General features: G+C 41.3%; 1 protein-coding gene across 21 annotated transcripts in view; it reads right to left on the reverse strand.

Annotated features, from left to right (window-relative positions):
- Positions 1 to 26,416, reverse strand: part of limch1b (LIM and calponin homology domains 1b) — a 299,726-nt gene that overhangs the window by 127,397 nt on the left and 145,913 nt on the right. For 20 of the 21 annotated variants that reach the window (XR_009274143.1, XR_009274142.1, XR_009274145.1 and 17 more), the window contains 2 exons: positions 25,617 to 25,720; positions 2,669 to 2,699 (listed from right to left, as the gene is read on the reverse strand). Coding sequence is in view for 6 of the 21 variants with exons in the window: in XM_058797791.1 (XP_058653774.1) it covers positions 2,669 to 2,699; positions 25,617 to 25,720 (135 nt within the window). In the remaining 15 variants the exon portion in view is untranslated. Of the gene's footprint in view, positions 1 to 2,668; positions 2,700 to 25,616; positions 25,721 to 25,910; positions 26,133 to 26,416 lie in introns of those variants that run through there. The other variant, XR_009274151.1, reaches the window with a different exon arrangement.

Raw genomic sequence — 26,416 nt, forward strand, 5'->3', positions numbered from 1 at the left:
TTTTCTGTTCTGACAACTTCTAATGAAATTGTTCAACCAAAAATTACACTGAATTAGAAGAACAGCTATATTATGAAATATGAAATATTATCACAAAAAAAAAAAAATCTGTTTTATTTTATATTTTAAAATGTTTTTTTTTTTCATCTGATTAATTTTCAGCAGCCTTTACTCCAGTTATAAGATTAAGATTATAATATAAAATGACACTGAAGAGTAATGAAAAGAGTAATGGCTGCTGAAAATTCAGATTTACAATCACAGGAATAAATTATATTTTCAAATGATTCAAATAGAAAACAGTTATTTTACATTGTATTAATATTTCATAATTTTTACTGCATTTTTTTAATCAAATAAATGCAGCCTTAAATAGCCTTAGAGTGCATAAAAGACTTATCTCAAAAACATTAAAACAAGCTTACCAACCCCAAACTTTTAAATGGCAGCGTACTGTATATGATGTAATTGTGGGGCTTTCACAGCACTTTTGGATCTGTTAGAATATTTCACTCAGTTTTACATGTGAATGTTCCACTCAGCCCTCCATATACAGAGCATCTGTAGTGGTACTAAATAAAGAGCCAATCTGAATCCTACAGTGAAAGTATTGTTTAATATGTATAATAATACCCCTTCTTGACCCCGAACTTCATGATTACAAATCATCGCAAAAAAAGCAGAGGTGTTCAATCATATGTGTTATCATTCAGTGGTCTACAATCATATGTGTATTGAGAATAATCCTCTTATTGTTCCAGAAAAACAAAGGAAAGGAGACGTTTCATAATTTTGTGTTAACTGTTCTAGCTTAAATAAGACACACATTTGATTTACCTAGTCCTAGTGTAAAGAATACATTAATGTTAATTGTGCAAGTTAAAAATTCAAATTTAAGAATTTAATCAAACCTTGCCAACATAATGAGTTCTGAGATAATTTTGATAAGTTCTGTTGACGTAATAATCATGAATTATGAATGTAAATTCAAATTTCTGTTAACTGACTTTCTTAAAGGGATGGTTGACTGTTTTGTTTTTTGTTTTTTCTAGGCTTGATTGTGTTTATGGGGTGCAGTCTAACGTGTTAATGCTTCGTTAAAAAAACAAACAAAAAAAACAACATTATTTTTCACATAATTTACCTTTATTCCACACCACTCTGTTAATTACCTGCTTTTATGAAGCCCCTCCCTCAGAAATACATGATTGGTTAGGTGCCCCAGTGTGTTGTGATTAGTTAAACCGCCACTAGTGCGCATCTAAACGTCCCGCCCCTCCGCTCAGCTCTGTATTGTAAACAATAACGTTGTCTATATTTCTTATCAATCTGAGCCCGATTGAGATGCAGAGGATATTAGTGAAGAGGATCGCGCAGAACCTGTGCAAGTACGGCTCTTGATATGTTTGTTTGTTGTTGTCTCATACTTTTAGATACTCATACGCTGTTATTTGTAAATGCTACTGCTTCTGTTAGCTTTTAATATACGGTTTTATCCTGATTAAAGCTGTAATACAGTATGGCAACTGCACATGCATATGTATAACGCGCCATGTATAACGCTTCTCATAGCTATCTGAAAATAAGTGTATTCACTGAGCTGATGATCTGAATGAGAGAGAGAGAGATGCAGAGCAGGAGGATGCGAGGAACAGGATTAAGAACTGCTGCTTTAGAAAATAGATTTTGAAAGCTGTGTGTCCAATTAGAATTGTTAGAAGACAGAATCGCGATTCATATATGAATAGATTTTTACGTGCACCCCTAGTTTTCTCTTCCTCTTCTCTAAAGCATGGCCTCGCCCCCTTCGTTGCGTGTTCCCGGGGGCGGGCTTTATCTGGGTTCGTGACGTAACGGACCCAGGAAGTAAGTCGTTGTAGTCCCTACGAGCTTTTTTTGTAGGTATTAAACTGACAGAATTTTAAAAGACAATATCTCTGTTTGCATTGAACTTTCAGCTCTGCAACTCTGCAGATATTGTTTATGCTCAAACGGCAACATTACACACTAACATTACAAAAGTGAAATCGCACTGTTGAAGCCCTAAGAATGGCAAGAGCTGATTCCAAATCTTCAATACTTATCTTTCTGGATCTGTCCGCTGCTTTTGACACAGTTAACAACCAGATCCTCCTGTCAACCCTATTGGCAAAGGGCATCTCAGGAACCACACTCCAGTGGTTTGAGTCTTACCTCTCAGATAGGTCCTTCAAGGTATCTTGGAGAGGTGAGGTGTCTAAGTCGCAACATCTAACTACTGGGGTGCCTCAGGGCTCAGTTCATGGACCACTTCTCTTCTGTCTACATGGCATCACTAGGTTCTGTCATTCAGAAACATGGCTTTTCATATCACTGCTATGCTGATGACACTCAATTCTACCTCTTATTCCATCCTGATGATCCGACGGTAGCTGCTCGCGTCTCAGCTTGTCTAACATACATTTCTTGCTGGATGAAGGACCATCACCTTCAACTCAACCTTGCCAAGACAGAACTGCTTGTGGTTCCATCAAACCCATTATTTCATCACAATGGAGTAATTAGCTCAAAAATATATTTATGCTACAAATTATTAAGTTTCTACTGATACACATAAAGCAGCATTTGTGATATATATATATATATATATATATATATATAGTGGCATGGCACTGAAGAGTTTACTTACATTTTTTAACTTCTTGTTGTTGTCTGGGCCTCTGTGAGAAAGACCAAGAATAAGAAAGATGTGTAAGTGGACTCATTTTATATAACTCAATCATTTAGATAAAAAAAAAAAAAAAGAAAACAGGTGAGTAAGAAATAACACAAATTATCTTACTATCTACCTAAATTCATAAGAGAAAATCTTTTAATCTTTCAACATTCAAAACTTTCAAATCATCAAATGTTGGGGACCCTGCATGGAGTGTTTTGACTGGTGTGACTTGACTTTCAGCCTGCAGATTGCTCTGGTTTGGTGAAACGTGGTAAAAAAAATGTAAACAGTGACTCTCTGACCAGTCCAAAACTCATATTATAGGTGTCTGTGTGTCTCTCAGTTCATTTGATCATCTCTAGGCACTGACAGCTTCTGACATTTCAAACTACCTCTACCTCATGTGTCCAGATTTTTATTTTATTATATACTGTATGTATTATATATATATATATATATATATATATATATATATATTTTTTTTTTTTTTTTTTATTGTAAAGAAAAAGCGAGGGAGTGAGAGAGACGGCTAGATAAAGCAGCAGTAATTTCTGGTTTCCTTCATGTCTGTTGAATCAGAGGGCAGTCTGTTTTTCTAAGCTTTCCTCCTGGAAGATAGGCTTTGGTTGACACCACATGACAGATTCCAATACGTATTAGATCATTCTTCTGATAGCACCTTCAGTCTGTCTCTCTCCCTTCATCTGTCAAAAGCGTTCATTGTTTCCATCAACAAGCAGAGTGTCTACATACTTCAGTTCTGTGCTCATTTCATAGATTTGTCTATGATCCAGTGGAAAGAGTGATGATTGCGATATGAATAAAAGAGAGACAGGTATGGAAAAGCATAGGCCAGTACAGGTGAACAGCAGACATGCACACACACATGTAGATTTTCAGAGAAAAAAAAAAAAGTTCAGTTCAGAAATAAGCTCAGGAGGATATACTATATTTTTAATAGAGGTAGAGGCTAAAGGGTATTGTAATGGCCTTGCTTTTGTTTTAATATTACAGAAATGTTTTTTTTTGTTTGTTTTTTTTACATAATTATTAATGGCATACATTTTCATTAAACCTCTTTTATCAAGCAAACCAATTAACTGAAAATACATATATTCAAAAAATATATATATAAAACAATAAATGATAAAATAATTACTACTAATATAATATCAGCCTAAAGCAACATTTATCCTTACAATAATTTGAGCAATTTGAAAAAAATATACATAGTTGTCAAAAAAGGTGCTATATTTACTTTATTATTTTGGCACTTCTAAAAACTAAAATTCTTGCTTTGTGCACACAGTGATACTGTGCAACCCTACTTTTAAAAAGTTGGTTTTAAAAAATGCATAAATTGTGCCAAAGATGATGTAATGCAAGAATTAAAAAAACATGTTTTCTGTCTGGACCTTCAGACTAAATAACAATAATCTGGTAACATATTTAAACACCCATTTACACAATTGTGTAATTCTGAACTGCGACACTATGACACAAGTAAACACACATACACTAACAGAGAGGTTTCCAAAACATTCAGTTTGCCAAAACCTTGCCAAAAACCAATCCTATGAGCAAGACAATCTTTTTGATTTACTGTAGTTTCAGTGTTCTGTCTCAGAAAGACCTCTTCATGCCTGATGGCTTATCCCTCACTGAGAAGAAGTACCGCACTCATGAACTCTGAGTGGGACATCTGAGACGACAGACTGTGCAGTGGACAAACACACCTTTGTTTAATATCTACATGTTGTGGCTATGAGAGGAAAAAAAAAAAGAAGCAAAATGGAGGAAGTTTGTACACTTGAAGCCTTTTAAATGGCCCATGGAGACTACGTTTATCTAACTATCCAAGTGAGGACAAACACACACTTCTATTGTTTAATATAAAGCTAATTATATAGTGGTCAACTGATGGCCAATCCCAATATCTTAGACAGCAGGGTGGCTGATGGCAAAGACACAGTGCATATATTCACTATTCTAATCATATTTTTTCCAAACACATTTTACCAGTTCAAACCACATCAATCACAAAACCTACTATTATTTATTTATTTCATATATGTTATACAGGTGCATCTCAATAAATTAGAATGTCGTGGAAAAGTTCATTTATTTCAGTAATTCAACTCAAATTGTGAAACTTGTATATTAAATAAATTAAATGCACACAAACTGAAGTAGTTTAAGTCTTTGGTTCTTTTAATTGTGATGATTTTGGCTCACATTTAACAAAAACCCACCAATTCACTGTCTCAACAAATTAGAATATGGTGACATGCCAATCAGCTAATCAACTCAAAACACCTGCAAAGGTTTCCTGAGCCTTCAAAATGATCTCTCATTTTGGTTCACTAGGTTACACAATCATGGGGAAGACTGCTGATCTGACAGTTGTCCAGAAGTCAATCATTGACACCCTTCACAAGGAGCGTAAGCCACAAACATTCATTGCCAAAGAAAAGTGTGGAAGAAAAAGATGCACAACCAACCGAGAGAACCAAGGACTGAAGATTGACAAGCAAAATCGATTCAAGAATTTGGGTGAACTTCACAAGGAATGGACTGTTGCTGGGGTCAAGGCATCAAGAGCCACCACACACAGACGTGTCAAGGAATTTGGCTACAGTTGTCGTATTCCTCTTGTTAAGCCACTCCTGAACCCAGACAACGTCAGAGGCGTCTTACCTGGGCTAAGGAGAAGAACTGGACTGTTGCCCAGTGGTCCAAAATCCTCCTTTCAGATGAGAGCAAGTTTTGTATTTCATTTGGAAACCAAGGTCCTAGAGTCTTTAGGAAGGGTTGAGAAGCTTATAGCCCAAGTTGCTTGAAGTCCAGTGTTGAGTTTCCACAGTCTGTGATGATTTGGGGTGCAATGTCATCTGCTGGTGTTGGTCCATTGTGTTTTTTGAAAACCAAAGTCACTGCACCCGTTTACCAAGAAATTTTGGAGCACTTCATGCTTGCTTCTGCTGACCAGCTTTTTAAAGATGCTGATTTCATTTTCCAGCAGGATTTGGCACCTGCCCACACTGCCAAAAGCACCAAAAGTTGGTTAAATGACCATGGTGTTGGTGTGCTTGACTGGCCAGCAAACTCACCAGACCTGAACCCCATAGAGAATCTATGGGGTATTGTCAAGAGGAAAATGAGAAACAAGAGACCAAAAAATGCAGATGAGCAGAAGGCCACTGTCAAAGAAACCTGGGCTTCCATACCACCTCAGCAGTGCCACAAACTGATCACCTTCATGGCCACGCCGAATTGAGGCAGTAATTAAAGCAAAAGGAGCCCCTACCAAGTATTGAGTACATGTACAATAAATGAACATACTTTCCAGAAGGCCAACAATTCACTAAAAATGTTTTTTTTTTTTTATTGGTCTTATGAAGTATTCTAATTTGTTGAGAACAATTAAAAGAACCAAAGACTTAAACTACTTCAGTCTGTGTACATTGAATTTATTTAATACACAAGTTTCACGATTTGAGTTGAATTACTGAAATAAATGAACTTTCCACGACATTCTAATTTATTGAGATGCACCTGTACGTGCAGAAGCAGTATTTCCTTCATGCTCACAGCAGCAAGCCTGTGGTTGTATTGGCAGTAGCAAGTCTTGGTACTCACTCTGCAGCAGCAGCATAGCAGATCTATTCTGTCAAGACCAAACACATTAACATTACCATGTACTGTATATTACCATACTAAACTCTCCAAGAGTTGTCATGACCGAAATAGGAATCACAACATTAAGTGTCATGAATAGGGCCAATTTGACAATAAACCACGATAAAATTTCTGACAGCTAGTTTTACCGTTTCATACTGTATTATAATTATTTACATCTACATTTATTCATTTGTCAGATGAATTTATCCAAAGCGACTTATAGTTGAGGAATACAAGCGATTCATTATAGGATGGCAATAAACACGAGAAGTGTTATTATTATAACACTTATGCTTATCATTGAATAATATAATGTTATATAATCATCATTAAACCTGTATTTGATTACCACGATTTGAACTTATGGCAAATACTGTCCAGTATTTTATACCTGAAGAAGACTGACTGTCTTCAGAAAAGTTTCGATAGCATCTTCTATTCTTTTCATCGTACCTTTGTGCCTATTTTTTCCACCTCATTTCACTTTTTTTCCACCTAAGAGGAGGGAACAAGATGTTGCATATAGTTGATGCTTTGGGGGTTTCCCCTCCTTCCTCAAACCTACTGAAGCCTTATTAAATCTCTCAGGTAAAAATTTGCCCACCAATGGCATTCAAGTGTGCAAAACAGAGGCACTATATACGGCGGCACTGGATGCTATTGCCTCAGAATCTTTGACAGCTTTGATGAATGAAGACGATGACACTATCGCCTCGCAAAATTTATCCCTGAGGATATCTACAGTGCATCCACAGTGTGAGTGTCACTGCATTATTGCATAATGTTACAACAAATGGCAGGCCTGCCCGTGGTGTGCTATATATTGTTAATATTGGCTGTCGTACCAACAGCATTATAGTATTGATGTCTGACTCGGAGGCAATGCCGGTGCTGTCACTAACATAATACAAACGGAGTTATACCAGCAAGGGCACAATGAAGAGCAGTAAATGGAGCACATGTACATGAGCAGTAGAATAAAGCCAAAAGTATTCATTTTTGTACGTGTACGTTAGCGTATGCATACAGTTGAATGCATAGCATTTTAAAGTATACTCCATTTGATAGCGTGCACGCACTCAGGTTGTTGACACATGCACTACATAAAGCTTAATCTTAGGTCAGTGTCTGTGCTATACTTCTCCAGAAGTTATGACTGATAAAAATGTGTTTGTACTCTTTTAAACTAAAGTTGCAGCAATCTCATAAAACTCTCACACAAGCGCTTGTCAATGCGGCCGTCTGTTGTTGCTGCTGTCTCTGTTATTTTGTTGCTGTTGTTGTTTTCTCTCTTTATTTTTGTTTCTACTGTGAAACAGTGGCCCAGGCCAGTGTTGCCACCTTGTAGAACAACTGATTAGTGCAAAACAAATTCAATGTGCATGTGCGGCCTGCACGTACAAAGTACACATGGTTACAAAAATCGGGTGGTGCGCGTACTATTGATGGCGAAATTTGTGTTGTGCGCACTGTAAGTCAAGTCAAGTCATCTTTATTTATATAGCGCTTTTAACAATACAGATTGTGTCAAAGCACTTAACAGTATCAAATTGGAGGATAGAGTGTCAGTAATGTATAATGATAAGATTAAACACTCAATTTTCTCAATCTTCAATTAAAGGCAATTCATTATTGAATTCAAAGATGTCATTGTCTAGCTCAGTTTAGTTTAAATAGTATCTGTGCAACCAAATCGACGATTATCGCTAGAAATTAAGTGTCCCCAACTGAGCAAGCCAGAGGCGACAGCGGCAAGGAACCAAAACTCCCTCTGTGACAGAATGGAGAAAAAAACCTTGGGAGAAACCAGGCTCAGTCGGGGGGCCAGTTCTCCTCTGGCCAGACGAAACCCGCAGTTCAATTGCAACCGCAGCCATGTCAGATTGTGTAAAGGACTTATCTGATTCCCATGGTCTTGTCCCGATGAAGCATTTTAATTTATAATTTAATGTATTTGTTATATTTGTTTTATTCATTATTTGAAGTTTTCCATTTATATGATTTATTCATTTGCTATAATTGTAATGTATAGTTTAATGCGTTTATTGTTTCTCTGTATATTTTTATAATATATATTTGTTTGTTTATTATAATTTAAATATATGTCTCAGGGGCTCTCCGCTGACGATCAGGGCTGCAGACATCATCTCTTGGTGCTGATCCACCATCTGATCGGATACGGGCTCAGAAACAGAATCAGAAAGAAACAGACAAATATTAGCATAGATGCCATTCTTCTTACGATGTAACGAGTACATCGTGTGTTATGGGGAGTGTTCCCGGTTCCGGTTGATCTAATTAATGCAGCCTAACAATCCTAACGTATTTGAGTAATAGAAGAGTATTAGTGTGTTATGTGTACGCCAGGATAAAGAAATGTGTCTTTAATCTAGATTTAAACTGACAGAGTGTGTCTGCCTCCCGAACAGTGTTAGGTAGATTGTTCCAGAGTTTGGGCACTAAATAGGAAAAGGATCTGCCGCCCGCAGTCGATTTTGATATTCTAGGAATTATCAAACGACCAGAATTTTGAGAACGCAGCGGACGTGGAGGACTATAATGTGATAAGAGCTTGCTCAAGTGCAGTGTTGACAGAACTGGGCTAATATGGTCATACTTCCTGGTTCTAGTAAGGACTCTTGCTGCTGCATTTTGGTCCAACTGTAGTTTGTTGACCAAGTATGCAGAACAACCACCCAATAAAGCATTACAATAGTCTAACCTTGAGGTCATAAACGCATGAATTAGTATTTCTGCATTTGACGTTGAGAGCATAGGTCGCAATTTAGATGTTTTTGAGATGGGAAAAACGCAGTTTTACAGATGCTAGAAACATGGCTTTCAAATGAAAGATTGCTATCAAACAGCACACCTAGGTTCTTAACTGATGAAAGAGAATTGACAGAGTAGCCGTCAAGTGTTAGATAGTGTTCTAGGTTATTACATGTGGGGCTTTTATGTCCGATAATTAACACCTCTTGTTTTTTTTTCAGAATTTAGCAGTAAGAAATTACTCTTCATCCAGTTTTTTATATCGACTATGCATTCCGTTAGTTTCTCAATTTGGTGTGTTTCACCGGGCCGCGAAGAAATATAGAGCTGATTATCATCAGCATAACAGTGAAAGCTAACACCATGTCTCCTGATAATATCTCCCAAGGGTAACATGTAAAGCGTGAAAAGTAACGTCCCTAGTACTGAGCCTTGAGGTACTCCATACTGCACTTGTGATTGATATGATACCTCTTCATTCACTGCTACGAACTGATGGCGGTCAGATAAGTACGATTTGAACCATGCTAAGGCACTTCCACTAATGCCAAAAAAGTTTTCTTGTTTTCTAGTCTATTCAAAAGAATGTTGTGGTCGATTGTGTCGAACGCAGCGCTAAGATCCAGTAGAATTAATAAAGAGATACAACCATGATCAGATGATAGAAGCAGGTCTCAGTACTATGATACGATCTAAATCCTGACTGGAATTCCTCATAGATATCATTTTTCTCTAAGAAGGAATATAATTGTGAGGATACTACCTTTTCTAGTATCTTTGACAGAAAAGGGAGATTTGAGATAGGTCTGTAATTAACTAGATCTTTGGGGTCAAGTTGTGGTTTTTTAATGAGAGGCTTAATAACAGCCAATTTGAAGGTTTTGGGGACATATCCTAATGACAATGAATTAATAATAGCCAAAAGAGGATCTATGACTTCTGGAAGCAGCTCTTTTAGTAGTTTAGATGGAATAAGGTCTAACATACATGTTGTTGGTTTAGATGATTTAACAAGTTTATACAATTCTTCCTCTCCTACAGTAGAGACTGAGTGGAATTGTTCCTCAGGGGATCTATAGTGCACTATCTGATGCGATACTGTAGCTGACGGCTGCATGGTTACAATTTTATCTCTGATAGTATCGATCTTGGAAGTAAAGTAGTTCATAAAGTCATTACTGCGGTGCTGTTGGGAAATGTCAACACCTGTTGATACTTTATTTTTCGTTAATTTAGTCACCGTATTGGATAAATACCGGTGATTATGTTTGTTTTCTTCAAGAAGAGACGAAAAGTAATCAGATCTAGCAGTTTTTAATGCTTTTCTGTAGGATAGGGTACTTTCCCGCCAAGCTATACAAAATACCTCTAGTTTTGTTTTCCTCCAGCTGCGCTCCATTTTCCGGTGTGCTCATACCACGGTGTTGGACTCTTATCCTTAATCTTCCTTAAGCGTAAAGGAGCAACCGTATCTAAAGTGCTAGAGAAGAGAGAGTCCACAGTTTCAGTTACATCATCAAGTTGTTCTGAGCTATTGGATATGCTGAGGAATTGAGATAAGTCAGGAAGATTATTTATAAAGCAGTTTTTTGTGGTAGAAGTGATGGTTCTACCATATTTGTAACAAGGAGTTTGTTACGGTGTTTTACCACTGAGCGCACGATGAAGGAGTGTAAACAAAACAGAGTCTTTTAATAAAGATCCAAACAAGAAACAGAAATAATCCAGGAGCGAGGGGTAGCAAACACGTAGGTCAAATAATAGCAGACAAAGAAACAGGGATGAACACAGGCTTTAAATACAAAACGTAATCAAGGGGAAACAGAAACAGGTGTGGAGCTAATTAACTAATGAGGAGAACTAAAGAAACTAGGTCAACATGTGACATATCGTCCCCTCCCGGAATTGCACGTCCCCGCGCAGAACAAAAGCAGTCCAACAGAGGAGGGAGGGTGGGGGTTCTGGAGGTGGGTGTGGAGCAGGAGGAGGGCAGGCAATGGGGAAGGGACAATGTTCATAGGGCCAGGGTGGAGTCGATGGAGGAAGGAGCCAGGGAGGAGCCCGGAGGCAATCCAGAGGCCAGCCAGGATGGCAGCCCACAGCGGAGTTGACGGCGGGAGGAGCCATGGTGGAGAAGGGGCCGACGACACCAAGGGGCCGACTGACGGAGACTGAGCTGCTGGAGGTGGAGACCTAGGTGGAACGGAGCAGACGGAGAGCCGGGGCGAAACTGAGGATCCGGAGGGCCGAGGCAGAGCTGAAGGATGGGATAGCCGGTGCGACTGAGGATGAAGGTGGAGCTGGAGGGAAGGAGGAGCCTGACAGAGCCGGAGGGATGGAGTGACGAGGCAAAGCCAGAGGAGTGGAGTCCCGAGGCAGCGGATGGTCGCGACTGACCAAGGCTGAGCCGGAGGGATGAGGGAGCCCGGTGGAGCCAGTGGGATGACGGGCAACGGTGGAGATGAGGGAGCTAGGAGCCGAGGCGGAGCCGATGGGTCGGAGGACCGAAGTGTGGTCCAAAGCTCGGAGGCTGGAAGTGGAGACAGGGGATCCGCAAGTCTGGGCGGAGCTGGAGACTGGAAATCCCGAGGCGGCGGAACGGAGCGCATGGCAGGCGCTGACTGAGGGTGAGCTGAGTTACTGACAGGCATCAGCGGAGATGGAGGCGAGGAACTAGCTGGTTTGAGAGGAGGCGGGATAGGGAGGCAACACAGGAGGACTTGAGCTGGACGGAATCAGCGGAGACGCAGGAGATTCAGGGCTGGACGGAACCAGCGGAGACGCAGGAGATTCAGGGCTGGACGGAACCAGCGGAGACGCAGGAGATTCAGTAGCACAGGTTAGTACTTCTCCAAACCAGTCTATCAGGTCCATCTGGAAGATGTCCATTAGTTCCGCTTTATAACTCCCAGAAACCAGATGCAGCTCACCCTCAGTCATAGGAGTGTGGGCGGGGCTTCCCTCCAAGCCCTCGTACACCACAAAAACTCCCTCGAAGACGGACGATGTTGCCGGCTCACGCACTTGGTCAGAAGATGGTTGAGGCTCAGTCGCAGCGGGCTCAGGCTCTCCATCTGCAGTGGGCTCAGGCAGTATCTCCGTATAGCGGGGTGATGGCTGGCTGCTCTCTGGTTTGGGAGTGGGGCTGGAGATATCCTCCTCTGAGGGGCTGACGGAGAAAAACAGTCTGTTATTCTCCAGCACCCGCTCCACACAAGCGGCGAAATCCTCTTTGGGACCGTTCACTGGCAGGCATGCCTTACACCGCTCACTCAAGCTGGAGATGTAGAAAACACAGAACGAGCGGTCCGGGAAGTTGGTAAGGCACGCCAGATCGAGAAAGTCCCTGGTATGGTCCTCCAGCGAACGGTCCATCTGCTCCAGGCAAAGGAGTTGGACGGCTGACAAGGCCATTCCGGGAGAGGAAACAAAAACAAAAAATAAAAATAAACAGAAAGAAAAATGCCGCTTAAAAAATAATTCACTTTTTCGGTCTGCTATTCTGTTACGGTGTTTTACCAATATGCGCACGATGAAGGAGTGTAAACAAAACAGAGTCTTTTAATAACGATCCAAACAAGAAACAGAAATAATCCCGGAGCGAGGAATAGCAAACACATAGGTCAAATAATAGCAGACAAAGAAAAAGGGATGAACACAGGCTTTAAATACAAAATGTAATCAAGGGGAAACAGAAACAGGTGTGGAGCTAATTAACTAATGAGGAGAACTAAGGAAACTAGGTCAACATGTGACAGAGTTGGCTTTACAGCTTTAGCTCTATGGAATATACTAGAGATTAGATAATGATCTGAGATATCATCGCTCTGCTGCAAAATTTCAACGCCACTGACATCAATTTCATGTGACAGTATTAAATCTAGAGCATGATTTGGACAATGAGTACGTCCTGACACGTGTTGTTTAACACCAATAGAATGTCTATAAATGCTGATCCCAACAAACCTTTTTCATTATCAACATGGATATTAAAATCACCAACAATTAGGACTTTATCTGCAGCCAGCACTAACTCCGATAGGAAATCAGCAAATTCTTTAATATAGTCTGTATGGTGCCCTGGTGGCCTGTATACAGTAGCCAGGACAAACATCACAGGGGATTTATCATTAACACTTGTTTCTTTGGATAATGTTATATGAAGCACCATTACTTAGAACGAATTATACTTGAAACCCGACCTTTTGGTTTGTTATAAATTGTAGCAACACCTCCCCCTTTACCTTATGGACGCAGTTCATGTTTGTAACAGTAATCTTGGTGTGTAGACTCGTTTAAAGTAATGTAATAATCTGGTTTTAGCCAGGTTTCTGTCAGACAAAGCACATCTAGTTTATGGTCAGTGATCATATGATTTACAAAAAGTGCTTTTGTAGAAAGGGATCTAATATTCAATAAGCCAAGCATTATCATGTGTTTATCTGTATTATATCTGTTTTTTATTTGTTGAACATCAATTAAATTGTTACTATTACTTTGGTTTGGATGTTTTCTGTATTTTCTAGTTCGGGGTACAGACACAGTCTCTATAGTGTGATATCTAGGTGAAAGAGTCTCTATGTGTTGAGAATTAACTGACTTCTGTGATGTGAGGCGGCAAGCAGACGATTGGTTTAGCCAGTCTGTCTGTTTCCCTGACCTGGGCTCCAGTTAGTCAAATATGAACTCTAAAGCCTGGTTTATACTCGACGCGTCCGCAAGTTCGCTTGGGTGCGCGCGCCAAATATGACATCATCGCGGTGTTGGCGGAAGTTCGCTTTGAGTGCGCGCGACGTCGTTTCGCGTGGCAGTGTGCACGACATTTTTTGTAACTTTCTGCGCAGCTCCGCTTCCGAAGATGCACTAGTTCTGGGCGATTCTAGCCGAACATGCACGTCTGTGCTGGCATTTGTGTGAAACAGAAGCAGTTTGATGTTAATTTCAAACTCCACCAGGTAACTTTTAACGCTTTGTGGGAAAACAATGAGGAGTTTTTTTTGTTTTGTTTTTTGTTTTTTTGCATAGTTTGTCCAAGGCTTTTTAATTCAAGAACGTTTTATTTTTATTGTATAAAAATAGAATTAGAATTCATGCAGACACTATTTATACACTATTTGCTTAATAATATGTGAAATAACCCAAAAGCTTAAGATTATTTTAACCATTTAATAAAGAAATTATTAATTAATCAACTCATTCATCACACGAGAAGCCTTGTACCGGCAAATGACTTCTTCTCACCGGTGATTCCCGATGGTTTTAGAGGAAAATTACTCCTCGCCGCCCCCTGTCGTTTCAAAGAATATCTCAACGGCGAACGCGTCAAGTATAAACGCCTCGTCCTTTTGGGGAGGTGCGTGCGCAGTCAGCGGAGGCTTGCGAAGCAGAGCCAGGCGCGAGTATAAACAAGGCTTTTAGACTATGTGCCATATTTCTAGAGAGAAGAGCGGCACCACCCCAGGAGGGATGAACACCATCTCTTTTCAACAGGTCAGGTCTGCCCCAAACTTTTTTCCAATTGTCTATAAAATCTATGTTAAGCCTATGGAGCACTGTACGAATATGCTAGTGCACGCATAAAAAAGTGAAGATCATTGCAGGGACAATCTCATGCAGATGAAACAAGAAGGCAGTAGCACCCAGTCAGTCATCACCATCTCTGTGCAACAGTGTAAGATGAAGTCTAAACATCAGTTTTGGATTGGCTGATTCCTCATGCACAAACAATACATGTGATGTAAGTAAGGAACATTCAGGATATAGCATATATAGCAAATGCATAGGTGCCTCTTTGTTTTTTTTAAGCACATCTGGTATAGGTTTTTCTGCAAGGGTTACTACCATGGGGGCAAAATCACAGAAGTGACCAGAGTGCTCTGCTCAACACGAGTTGGTCATGTAGAGGAGCGAGAGGTGATAAACCTTCTTGTGCCCCTTCTTGTGCCATACACAATCCTTATCGCCAGGACATTCTGCCAGGCCAATATAAGTGATTATGATGTCAACATGCCGTTATAGCAGCATACTTAGAGCAATTACTGTTCCCATAACCTTTAACCAGCAGGGGGACATGAGAACAGATATAAGGGAGCTAACAGTTTTGCTATCATCATCATGAGTGAGAGCAAGTGGCAATCATGGCGATGCTATTGCTTATGTCACAGCAGCGCTGAGCCACTGGATCTAAGCAGCGGCAGCTTATTTCATAGTAATGCTGAGCTACCGGACCAGACTGAACACCACAACAAAATGCAAGAAAGGCAGCGGCAACGTCTATGCCCTACACATCAAAGGACTTATGAACATAATGCCCAAATAGCTATAGTGCGTCAGTCATGTCAGGCTCACTGATTACTTCATGCCCGCGGTGGGAAGTAACAAGAAAGGAGGGGGGAACGAGAGCGACGGTTCAAAAGTGAATTTTATTTTAAGTTCTCAGTCACAAAACAAATCTGGCTACAAAGCCTTTCCACACTAGCGGCGGTCTTCACCTCCGTCCTGACCGTTGTAATGAGGAGTCGCCCGCCGCCATTAAAGCAAACCAGGACGCTTTATAGACGGGCACACAGTGTGCCCTGTGTGCCCGATCCACCTAATTACCCCCATAGAACTGCAGCGCACCTGTAGAGGAGCACAAAAAACGGCAAAAGAGTGGCGAAGTGCAGCGGCCGTGACAGGTGCCTGTTGTGTTTGAAAAGGAACACACGGACACAGCAAGTAGCATGCACTTATCGTATCTCTTTTACTTTATCTCTCTTTCTCAGACCCCCGTAAATGAACACCTACATTGGTCAGGCATGACAGAATGCTTTCAGCACAATCAAACTCGATGCATCACTGAACACTAACTCAATGCATTATCAAGCAACTCATTTGAGAGAACATAGCATTTCCCCCCCTCATACTGGGTTTCAAACATGAAATGTTGACACAAAGTCCTGTAAGTGCCCTGGGTGAGAACGAATGCGGACAGGCCGTGGAGAAACAAGGGGATGAGGCTGGGCAGCCTGTGATCGGCAGGCACAAATCTCAGCTGGCAGGTTGATAGCATGTCTGGAGCCTGTGTAGGAGGGTGTGGCTTGAGGTGTAACGCCTGTTGTATGTGCCGGAGGCAGCACTTTGCGGAGACGGCTTGCATGCCACCGTGTGCTGTTGCTGAGCAAGAAGGTGGCTGGGCCCAGCTGATGAGTAACTTGGAGAGGGGCAGACCAATATGAAGCAAGTTTATCTCTGTGGGGCCTACGAACCCTGACCCAATCTGCGGCCGTTATGTCAGTGACCTTAACGCGTGCTGAGAGATCGAATTTCTGCTTCATCCTTCTCTGCTGGTGGGTGACAGAGGCCCTGACTCTCGGTTGTGGGCCCATTAGGCAGTGCGGGGCTGAGCCTGTCGAGGGGAAGGTGGAGCTCATGGCCAAGCATGAGGAAAGCTGGAGAGACCCCCGTCGTAGAGTGTTGGGTGGCCCTGTAGTGCAGCAGAGTGTGATGGATGGCCCGTGAAAAGGTCCACACCTGGAACAAATGTGCTCTGAGACTGTTTTTCAGCGACTGATGGAAGTGTTCAACGCCACCATTAGCTTGGGGGGGGTGGTAGTATGCCGTGCGGATGTGATGAATACCTTTGTTTTTGATGTATGTTGTGAACTCAGCTGAGATTAGCCGCGGGCCATTGTCAGTAGTGATTGTGTTTGGAAGGCCCCAGCGGGAAAACAGAGAGTCCAGGAAGTTAATTATGACCTGAGAAGTCACAGAACCGGTGGTAATGAGCTCAGGCCATTTCGAATGCAGGTCATAGACAACCACTAGGAAGCGTTGGTGATGAGGAACTCCCTGTATCTCACCACAAATGTCCAGCTGCAGGTGGTCCCAGGGCTGTGATGGCCAAGCAAGAGGTTGCAAGGGTGGGGGGGCCTGTTGACCAGTCTTACCGCTTAAGAGACAGGCAGCACAATCTTTCAACAGGGCCTCAATGTCTTTATCTAACACTGGCCACCAAACCTGGTCTCTGCAGCGCTGCTTCAACTTCATAATACCAAGGTGGCCCTCGTGAGCCATCGCCAAGACACGTGCACGTAGGGTGCTAGGGATGACTGTGCAGAGGCCCCGTGCCACACAGGTGTCATTCCAGCAAGACAACTCTTGCTTTATTCTCGAAAATGCTGCCAGCCCCTCTGGTACCTCCTGAGGCCAGCCATTCAGAATATAGACTCGGAGCTGAGAAAGGACCGGGTCCTGTTCCGATGCCTCCTTCAGTTCTTGTAATGATACAACAGCCTGGAGGGGTGTGTGTAACATCTGGACAATGTCCCGTTCCACCTGATCCATGTCGGTGTGTGTGTGTGTGGTGGTGTGTGGTGGGGTGTGGTGGAGCGGAACGGGACAGTAGATCGGCCACAACATTGTCTCTGCCCGGGGTGAACTTCAGGTTAGTTATACTGGCAAAGACGGTCGGACCAGCGGTGTAGCCTCAGTGGCCTGTGGCCTGTCCCAGATGTGGAAAGTAGTGCTGTCAGGGCCTGGTGATCTGTCCTTAGGGTGAAGGCGCGGCCATATAAATACAAGTGCCACCTCTCACAAGCCCAGATGCAGGCTAATGCTTCACGTTCCCCCACTGAGTAGCGCCTGAGTTTGCATTGTGTCAATAATGCAAACAAAATTACCCCGTTGCGCGGAGAGTCAGCCAGAGCCCACCGCAGATGGAGAGCCAAAGCCCGCCACGACCGACGAGCCATTGCCAGAGAGCGACAGAGCTGAGGATTGCCCCGGAGCCAGAGCCGATCGTCTGACCAGGTGCGAGAGCCGGCAACAATGCAGGCGACGGTGGATGAAACTGTAGAGGGCAGGGGTGTGGAGGAAAGCCCCGCCCACTGCACCACCGCTGAGGTTGAGCTAAGGCTGGATTCAAAGGATCTAATAGACTTTTATTCCTATATACCCAGTCTCCTGTCTTCTTCTGAGCTTCCTGTCAGTCCTGAATTGACCATGTAGGTCTGCAATGAACTGTTTGTCTACCCAAAACTGTCTGTCTGTCCTGCCACGACCACAGAGATCGTTTCCCTGTCCCTAGCATTCCCGGGTCTGCAAGTCTCCATCGACGTCATAGCTCAAGGATCCCTTGTCTCCTCCTCCAGCCTCTGAGTCCCGGACTCCGCCTTGGCCCTTCAACTCGGTGGCCCGTCAGTCCACCAGCTCTGCCAGGCTCACTCGTCCCTCCGGCTCTGCTTTGATCGGTCATTGACCTGCCCTTGCCTTGGGACTACACTCCTCTGTCTTCGCCTTGTCCCTCCGTCCCTCTGGCTCCATTGGGCTCCTCCCTCCAGCTCCACCTTGGTCCTCTGTCACTCCAGCTTCACCATGTCCTTCCAGATCCCCGCCTGCGCCTTGGTCCCCCGAGCCATCTGCTCTGCCTTGGCCCTCCGGATCCTCCCTGTCGTCCTGGCTCTGTGGCTCTCCGTCTTTTCCTTGGGCTCCTCTCCCACCTGCTCCGTCTCCTCCTGCTCCGGGCTCCGCCTTGGTTCCTCCCTCCATCTATTCCACCCTGGCTCCTCCCTCGATCATCACCGCCTTGGTTTTCTGCCTGCCTTTCTGCCAGCCCTTTGCCATCCCTCTGCCGTCTCCTCACCCATTTCTTCTCTGTGGCGCGAGATCGCACCTTCCAGGAGGGGAGCGATCTTTCATACCATCAAGCTGTTTGAACTTTGGTTGCCTGTCTTGTTCTTTGACCTAATTTCTGTCTCCCCTTTGATTACGTTAGTTAGTTCACCTGTGTCTTGTCAATTATCCTCATTTGCCTGTGTATTTATGTTCCTGTCTGTTCAGTTTGAGTTAGTCTATTGTTTGAACATCGCTTTGACGGTTTGTAGATTACCTATTCTTCTGAGATTTGTGGAATAAATAACCTTTTGGAATCTCTCTTCTTTGTGCACTTGTCTTCTATGTAGCAGCAGTGTGACAGACAAAGGTGACAGTGGCAAGGAAACAAAACACCATTGGTGATAGAAACGGAGAAAAAAAAAAACTTGTAAGAAACCATACTCGGTCTGTACAACATTTTGAAATTCTTGTACATGTTAGTAGATAAAATGTTATGTCATTTAAGTCATTTAGTCAACATTTTTGTTAATTTAAAATCCTGAAAATGTTACTGTTGTTATTTTAATATTTATGGAAACAAAAAGTGCATAGTGCTGCTAATTTTATTTGTTGAGTGTTGTTTTTAAATGTAAAACTTGGTGAAATGAATTCAGTGTGCTCATCAGTGTGTAACAATACCATGATAATATTAATAACTTTTCTACTGATAATCATTTTGAAGTTTTTGTTTATATATATACCGTTCATCTTTAGTCATGAAATAGATTGACTAATTTAAAAAAAAATGTTTTATGGACATGTTGAGAGTGGATTGGAAATTGTATAATGTGCTTGGAAAAGAATCAGAATATCGACTTAATTATGCACACACTGTAAAACCTATATGTGTGTATATATATATGTATATGTGTGTGTGTGTGTGTGTGTGTGTGTGTATATATATATATATATATATATATATATATATATAGGTGCATCTCAATAAATTAGAATGTCGTGAAAAAGTTCATTTTTTCTTGTAAGTTATTTCAAAAAGTGAAACTTTCATATATTTTAGATTCATTGCATGTAAAGTAAAACATTTCAAAAGTTTTTTTGTTTTAATTTTGATGATTAGTTGATGAAAGATGAAAGTCAAAAATCAGTATCTCAAAATATTGGAATATTTACATTTGAGTTTCAATTAATGACCATCCCTACAGTATAAATTCCGGGTATCTCTTGTTCTTTGAAAACACAATAATGGAGAAAACTGCTGACTTGGCAATGATCCAGAAGACAAACATTGACGCCCTCCACAAAGAGGGTAAGTCACAGAGGGTCATTACTGAAAGGTGTGGCTGTTTACAGAGTGCTGTATCAAAGCATATTAAATGCAAAGTTGACTGGAAGGAAGAATTTGAGTAGGTAAAGGTGAACAAGCAACAGGGAAGACCTCAAGCTTGAGAATACTGTCAAGCAAAGCTGATTCAAACACTTGGGAGAGCTTCACAAGGAGTGGACTGAAGCTGGAGTCAGTGCATCAAGAGTCACCACGCTCAGACATCTTCAGGAAAAGGGCTATTCCTCTTGTTAAGCCACTCCTGAACCACAGACAATGTCAGAAGCATCTTACCTGGGCTGTGGAGAAAAAGAACTGGACTGTTGCTCAGTGGTCCAAAGTCCTCTTTTCATATGAAATTAAATTTTGCATTTCATTTGGAAACCAAGGTCCCAGAGTCTGGAGGAAGAGTGTAGAGGCACAGAATCCATGTTGCTTTAAGTCCATTGTGAAGTTTCCACAGTCAGCGATGATTTGGGCTGCCATGTCATCTGCTGGTGTTGGTCCACTGTGTTTTCTGAAGTCCACAGTCAACGCAACCATCTACCAGGAGATTTTAGAGCACTTCATGCTTCCTTCTGCTGACAAGCTTTATGGAGATGCTGATTTCATTTTCCGGCAGGACTTGGCACCTGCCCACACTGCCAAAGGTACCAAAAGCTGGTTCAATGACCGTGGTGTTACTGTGCTTGATTGGCCAGCAAACTCACCAGGCCTGAACCCCATAGAGAACCTATGGGGTATTGTCAAGAGGAAGATGAGAGACACCAGACCTAACAATGCAGATGAGCTGAAGGCCTCAAGCAGTGCCACAAACTGATCACCTCCATGCCATGCCGAATTGAAGCAGTGATTAAAGTAAAAGGAGCCCCTACCAAGTATTGAGTACATATACAGTAAATGAACATACTTTCCAGAAGGCCAACAATTCACTAAAAATGTTTTTTTTATTGGTCTTATGAAGTATTCTATTTTGTTGAGATAGTGAATTGTTGGGTTTTTGTTAAATAAGAGCCTAAATCATCACAATTAAAAGAACCAAAGACTTAAACTACTTCAGTCTGTGCGCATTGAATTTATTTAATATACAAGTTTCACAATTTGAGTTGAATTACTGAAATAAATTAACTTTTCCACGACATTCGAATTTATTGAGATGCACCTGTATATATACAGGTGCTGGTCATATAATTAGAATATCATCAAAAAGTTGATTTATTTCACTAATTCCATTCAAAAAGTGAAACTTGTATATTATATTCATTCATTACACACAGACTGATATATTTCAAATGTTTATTTCTTTTAATTTTGATGATTAGAGCTTACAGCTCATGAAAGTCAAAAATCAGTATCTCAAAATATTAGAATATTACTTAAGACCAATACAAAGAAAGGATTTTTAGAAATCTTGGCCAACTGAAAAGTATGAACATGTACAGCACTCAATACTTAGTTGGGGCTCCTTTTGCCTGAATTACTGCAGCAATGCGGCGTGGCATGGAGTCGATCAGTCTGTGGCACTGCTCAGGTGTTATGAGAGCCCAGGTTGCTCTGATAGTGGCCTTCACGCTCTAAACATGCTCAAAACTGTGGAGATGATCGTGGACTTCAGGAGAACCCCCCCTGCTCTCCCCCCACTCACCATCATAAACAGCACTGTGGCTGCAGTGGAGTCATTCAGGTTCCTGGGCACAACCATCTCTCAGGACCTGAAGTGGGACAATCACATTGACTCCATCGTGAAAAAGGCCCAGCAGAGGTTGTACTTCCTTCGTCAGCTGAAAAAGTTCAACCTGCCACAGGAGCTGCTGAAACAGTTTTACTCAGCCGTTATTGAGTCGGTTCTGTGCTCCTCTATAACTGTCTGGTTTGGGTCAGCCAGCAAATCAGATTTAAGAAGACTTCAACGGACTGTTAGGACAGCAGAAAAGATCATTGGTGTGCACCTGCCCAGCCTTCAGGACTTGTACAACTCCAGAGTAAAGAAACGGGCAGGTAACATCATCAAAGACTCCTCTCACCCCGGGACACAACCTGTTTGCACTTCTCCCTTCAGGCAGACGCTACAGATCTCTGTGCACTAGAACATCTAGGCATAAAAACAGTTTTTTCCCCCATGCCATCTCCAGCTTAACTAGCTAACACATGGATCATTACCTGTGTTCTGTAATTCATTCTCCATCTTTAATTATTGCCTCTTTCTCAGGTATTATGTAAATACATATACATATCTGTTTATTTATACAGCTGTATATAGAGTAAATAATGTACAAATCTGTACATAAATCTACTGTTCCAGATTCATACTTATTATTATCTATTGTTAAGTCTTACTATTTAAATGTTTTTCTGTTCTCATGTCAGATGTGTATGTATGTATGTATGTATGTATGTATGTACCAGGAGCACCTTAAAAAATAAAAAACACAACAAATTCCTCGTGTGTTTGCGCACACCTGGCGAATAAAGCTAATTCTGATTCTGATTCAGCTCTTCTGCATTGTTGGGTCTGGCATATCGCATCTTCCTCTTCACAATACCCCATAGATTTTCTATGGGGTTAAGGTCAGGCGAGTTTGCTGGCCAATTAAGAACAGGGATACCATGGTCCTTAAACCAGATACTGGTTGCTTTGGCACTGTGTGCAGGTGCCAAGTCCTGTTGGAAAATGAAATCTGCATCTCCATAAAGTTGGTCAGCAGCAGGAAGCATGAAGTGCTCTAAAACTTCCTGGTATACGGCTGCGTTGACCTTGGACCTCAGAAAACACAGTGGACCAACACCAGCAGATGACATGGCACCCCAAACCATCACTGACTGTGGAAACTTTACACTGGACCTCAAGCAACGTGGATTGTGTGCCTCTTCTCTCTTCCTCCAGACTCTGGGACCCTGATTTCCAAAGGAAATGCAAAATTTACTTTCATCAAAGAACATAACTTTGGACCACTCAGCAGCAGTCCAGTCCTTTTTGTCTTTAGCCCAGGCGAGACGCTTCTGACGCTGTCTGTTGTTCAAGAGTGGCTTGACACAAGAAATGCGATAGCTGAAACCCATGTCTTGCATACGTCTGTGCGTAGTGGTTCTTGAAGCACTGACTCCAGCTGCAGTCCACTCTTTGTGAATCTCCCCCACATTTTTGAATGGGTTTTGTTTCACAATCCTCTCCAGGGTGCGGTTATCCCTATTGCTTGTACACTTTTTTTCTACCACATCTTTTCCTTCCCTTCGCTTCTCTATTAATGTGCTTGGACACAGAGCTCTGTGAACAGCCAGCCTCTTTTGCAATGACCTTTTGTGTCTTGCCCTCCTTGTGCAACGTGTCAATGGTCGTCTTTTGGACAACTGTCAAGTCAGAAGTCTTCCCCATGATTGTTTAGCCTACAGAACTAGACTGAGAGACAATTTAAAGGCCTTTGCAGGTGTTTTGAGTTAATTAGCTGATTAGAGTGTGGCACCAGGTGTCTTCAATATTGAACCTTTTCACAATATTCTAATTTTCTGAGATACTGAATTTGGGATTTTCCTTAGTTGTCAGTTATAATCATCAAAATTAAAAGAAATAAACATTTGAAATATATCAGTCTGTGTGTAATGAATATAATATACAAGTTTCACATTTTGAATGGAATTAGTAAAATATTCAACTTTTTGATGATATTCTAATTATATGACCAGCACCTGTATGTATATAATCACATTTATTTAAATAATGTAAATAACACATGCTGCAATTAAATTCATATTTATTTTATTTTTACTAAATTACAAAAAAAATATGGAAAAATAAATTTTAACTTAATTAAAATAAACTTGTAAAATCAACAGATAAATACTTTATATAGCATTGATTCTGTATTCCTATCATACTGTAGAGTTTTTAACATAAAAGTAGTAATACATTTTTTAAAAACATGAATAGAAATGTGAGAACCAACAGTGCACTCCTGCAGCTCCCCCTACTCATTCACAATCCCCAGAATTCTGATTCACTGTACCTGCCTAAACTAAGCAAGTCACCCTTTATAAGCCCTCACTGTGCACTCCTCCTTTGTCTGGTCTTGTTGTTACTTCCATGCAACTTACTTGGCTACCTACCCGCTCTACTTACCATCTCTGATATCTGACATACAGTCCAGCAACCTCTTATTTTTTCAACCTGGTCTCATAAAAATACGTACCTCTGTGCAACACCATTTTTACGTACCTTACTTCACGTTTTGCTGCAGTTTCAAAGAGAAATGTCCACTGAGTGGCGCTAAAACACAGGTTCAATACGTGAACCCTGGCACATTTTTATTACGTTGATATAGGTACGTATTGCTGTGTTTTTATTACGTTGCTTCAGGTACCTATTGCGGCGGTTCAGAATTCAAATATCCGGGGACTGTCACTAAAAGTTAATGCTGTATCGTGTTGGAAATATGCCCTACACCAAATCCAACCCTAAACCTACCTGATAGTGTTAACAAATGCAAAACTGATATGAAAACGTATTTGTAGATGCAACCGTGCCATTTCAACTTCCTTTTACGCAAATTTGAACTGCTTTGTCAAACCGTGGTTACACAGGATTTCGAACCGGCGCTCCTCGCCTCTCAAGTTCGTACTCAGTGAGCTACCGAACAAACCTACTGTCTATGAAAATCCATAGATATGAAGCTGGATATGTGTGATGCTAATGTTAAAAAGCATTAGTTTTCAAATCTTCCAGCATATTAATATTGTTTTGAAGTCATAACATGATATTCTTCAAGTAATTGTGTGAAAATTACACTTTATTAATCGAAACTCTGTAAATTTGTGTGAAAAGGAATAAAAGGTGTCAGGGTTTTACTGCCTCTAGTGTTCATTTCTTTTGGAAACTGCAGCGATATGTACTTATTGGTATGTATTTCGCATCTCGCTAAAAAGAGCACCCAGGTACATTTATGCCATGAGACTAGGTAGTATTTTTTGACCAAAATAATCAAAATGAACCATTTAACCATTATCGTGCAGCACTACATAAAAAATGAGAAGTTATTGACCAGATCTACAAAGGCAGCAATGTCATTATTTAGTGCGAGTCAGTTGGACACAAAGAGATCATTAACAGTGTAATGTAAAGCAGCTCTACAGAAGACAACAGTGCCAATTCAGCTTAATTCGGTTTAAATTTGGTTCTAATCTGATGGTGTTGGTGCGGTCATATAAATGAATTTTGTATAGTCATATCAAAGTGTATAAGCCACTATATAAACTACAATGGTTAAAATACTCACGGAAGACAGATGTTATTCAAATAAATCTATACAGCAAACTCAACAGATTTTGTGAGGAAATCATAATAATACATCAATCAGTTTTAATGAGAGTCTAATGTTTTTCCACTGGCAACCAAATTATTTGGAAACATTGGAAATAGAACTCAACTGTTCAAGTAACATATTGCAATGTAAGAAATTAGAGCAAAAATACAGTGTTTCTAAGTAAACAAGAACATGGGCGTACACACACAAGCACAAACATACACACAATGACAGTTTAATGAGTGGTTGATCTTACTTGTTAGAGCGTGCAGAGGTGTCTTGTAGATCTCCAGGATCAAATAGCTGAGAGCTCTTCAAACCTAACTCCAAACAACCCTTCAGGAAGAGCGCCACATTATCCTAAACACACACAAACACACATGTGAGTGAATCCTGCATGAACACAGCTCCAAGACTAATTACACACACATACATTAAAGAGCAGAAGGGGAGGCAAACTGACACTTTGTTTTTGGTCATCCACTGCCTGTGTCTCTCTCTCTCTTTCTCGCTCTTTCTGCAAGTTTATAATGTTAAACGCATACTCTACCTCAGGTGCAGGACTGCCTCTCTCTCCTTCAGGTGGATCTGTGCCTTTTGTTGAAACGTGCAACCTGATCTCTGTTATTTGCTACTCTCTGGTTCCCAGCTCCAATGAAAGGCCCCTGATCCCTCCCTTCAGTTTCTCTCTCTCTCCAGCGGACCTGGAAGGGTGGCACAGTTTCCTGTCCCTAGGGATTGTTGTTCCTCTGTTATTTTGGAGGGACACAACTTTTTGTCTCACGCTCATGTGTGAGAGTGAGAGAGAGAGAGTGAGAAAAAGAGAGAGAGAAAGAGAGAGAGCCCTCCCCCTAGAACTGAACCGGCCCCTTCTGACAATACACAATAATAACATATAAATAACAAGGCAACATTTCTATGTTGTTGCAATGTACTGAAGAAGTCTGCAGTACCACTCATCAGTTTGAGTCAAGTTTTCATCAGCTGAACCCATAATTATTTACAGATTTTATTAATTTCTTGCAACATATTCAATTCAGTGGGTCTAAAGTTCTG

Source organism: Onychostoma macrolepis, chromosome 14 (assembly GCF_012432095.1).
Source record: "Onychostoma macrolepis isolate SWU-2019 chromosome 14, ASM1243209v1, whole genome shotgun sequence".
NCBI classification, from domain to species: Eukaryota; Metazoa; Chordata; class Actinopteri; order Cypriniformes; family Cyprinidae; genus Onychostoma; species Onychostoma macrolepis.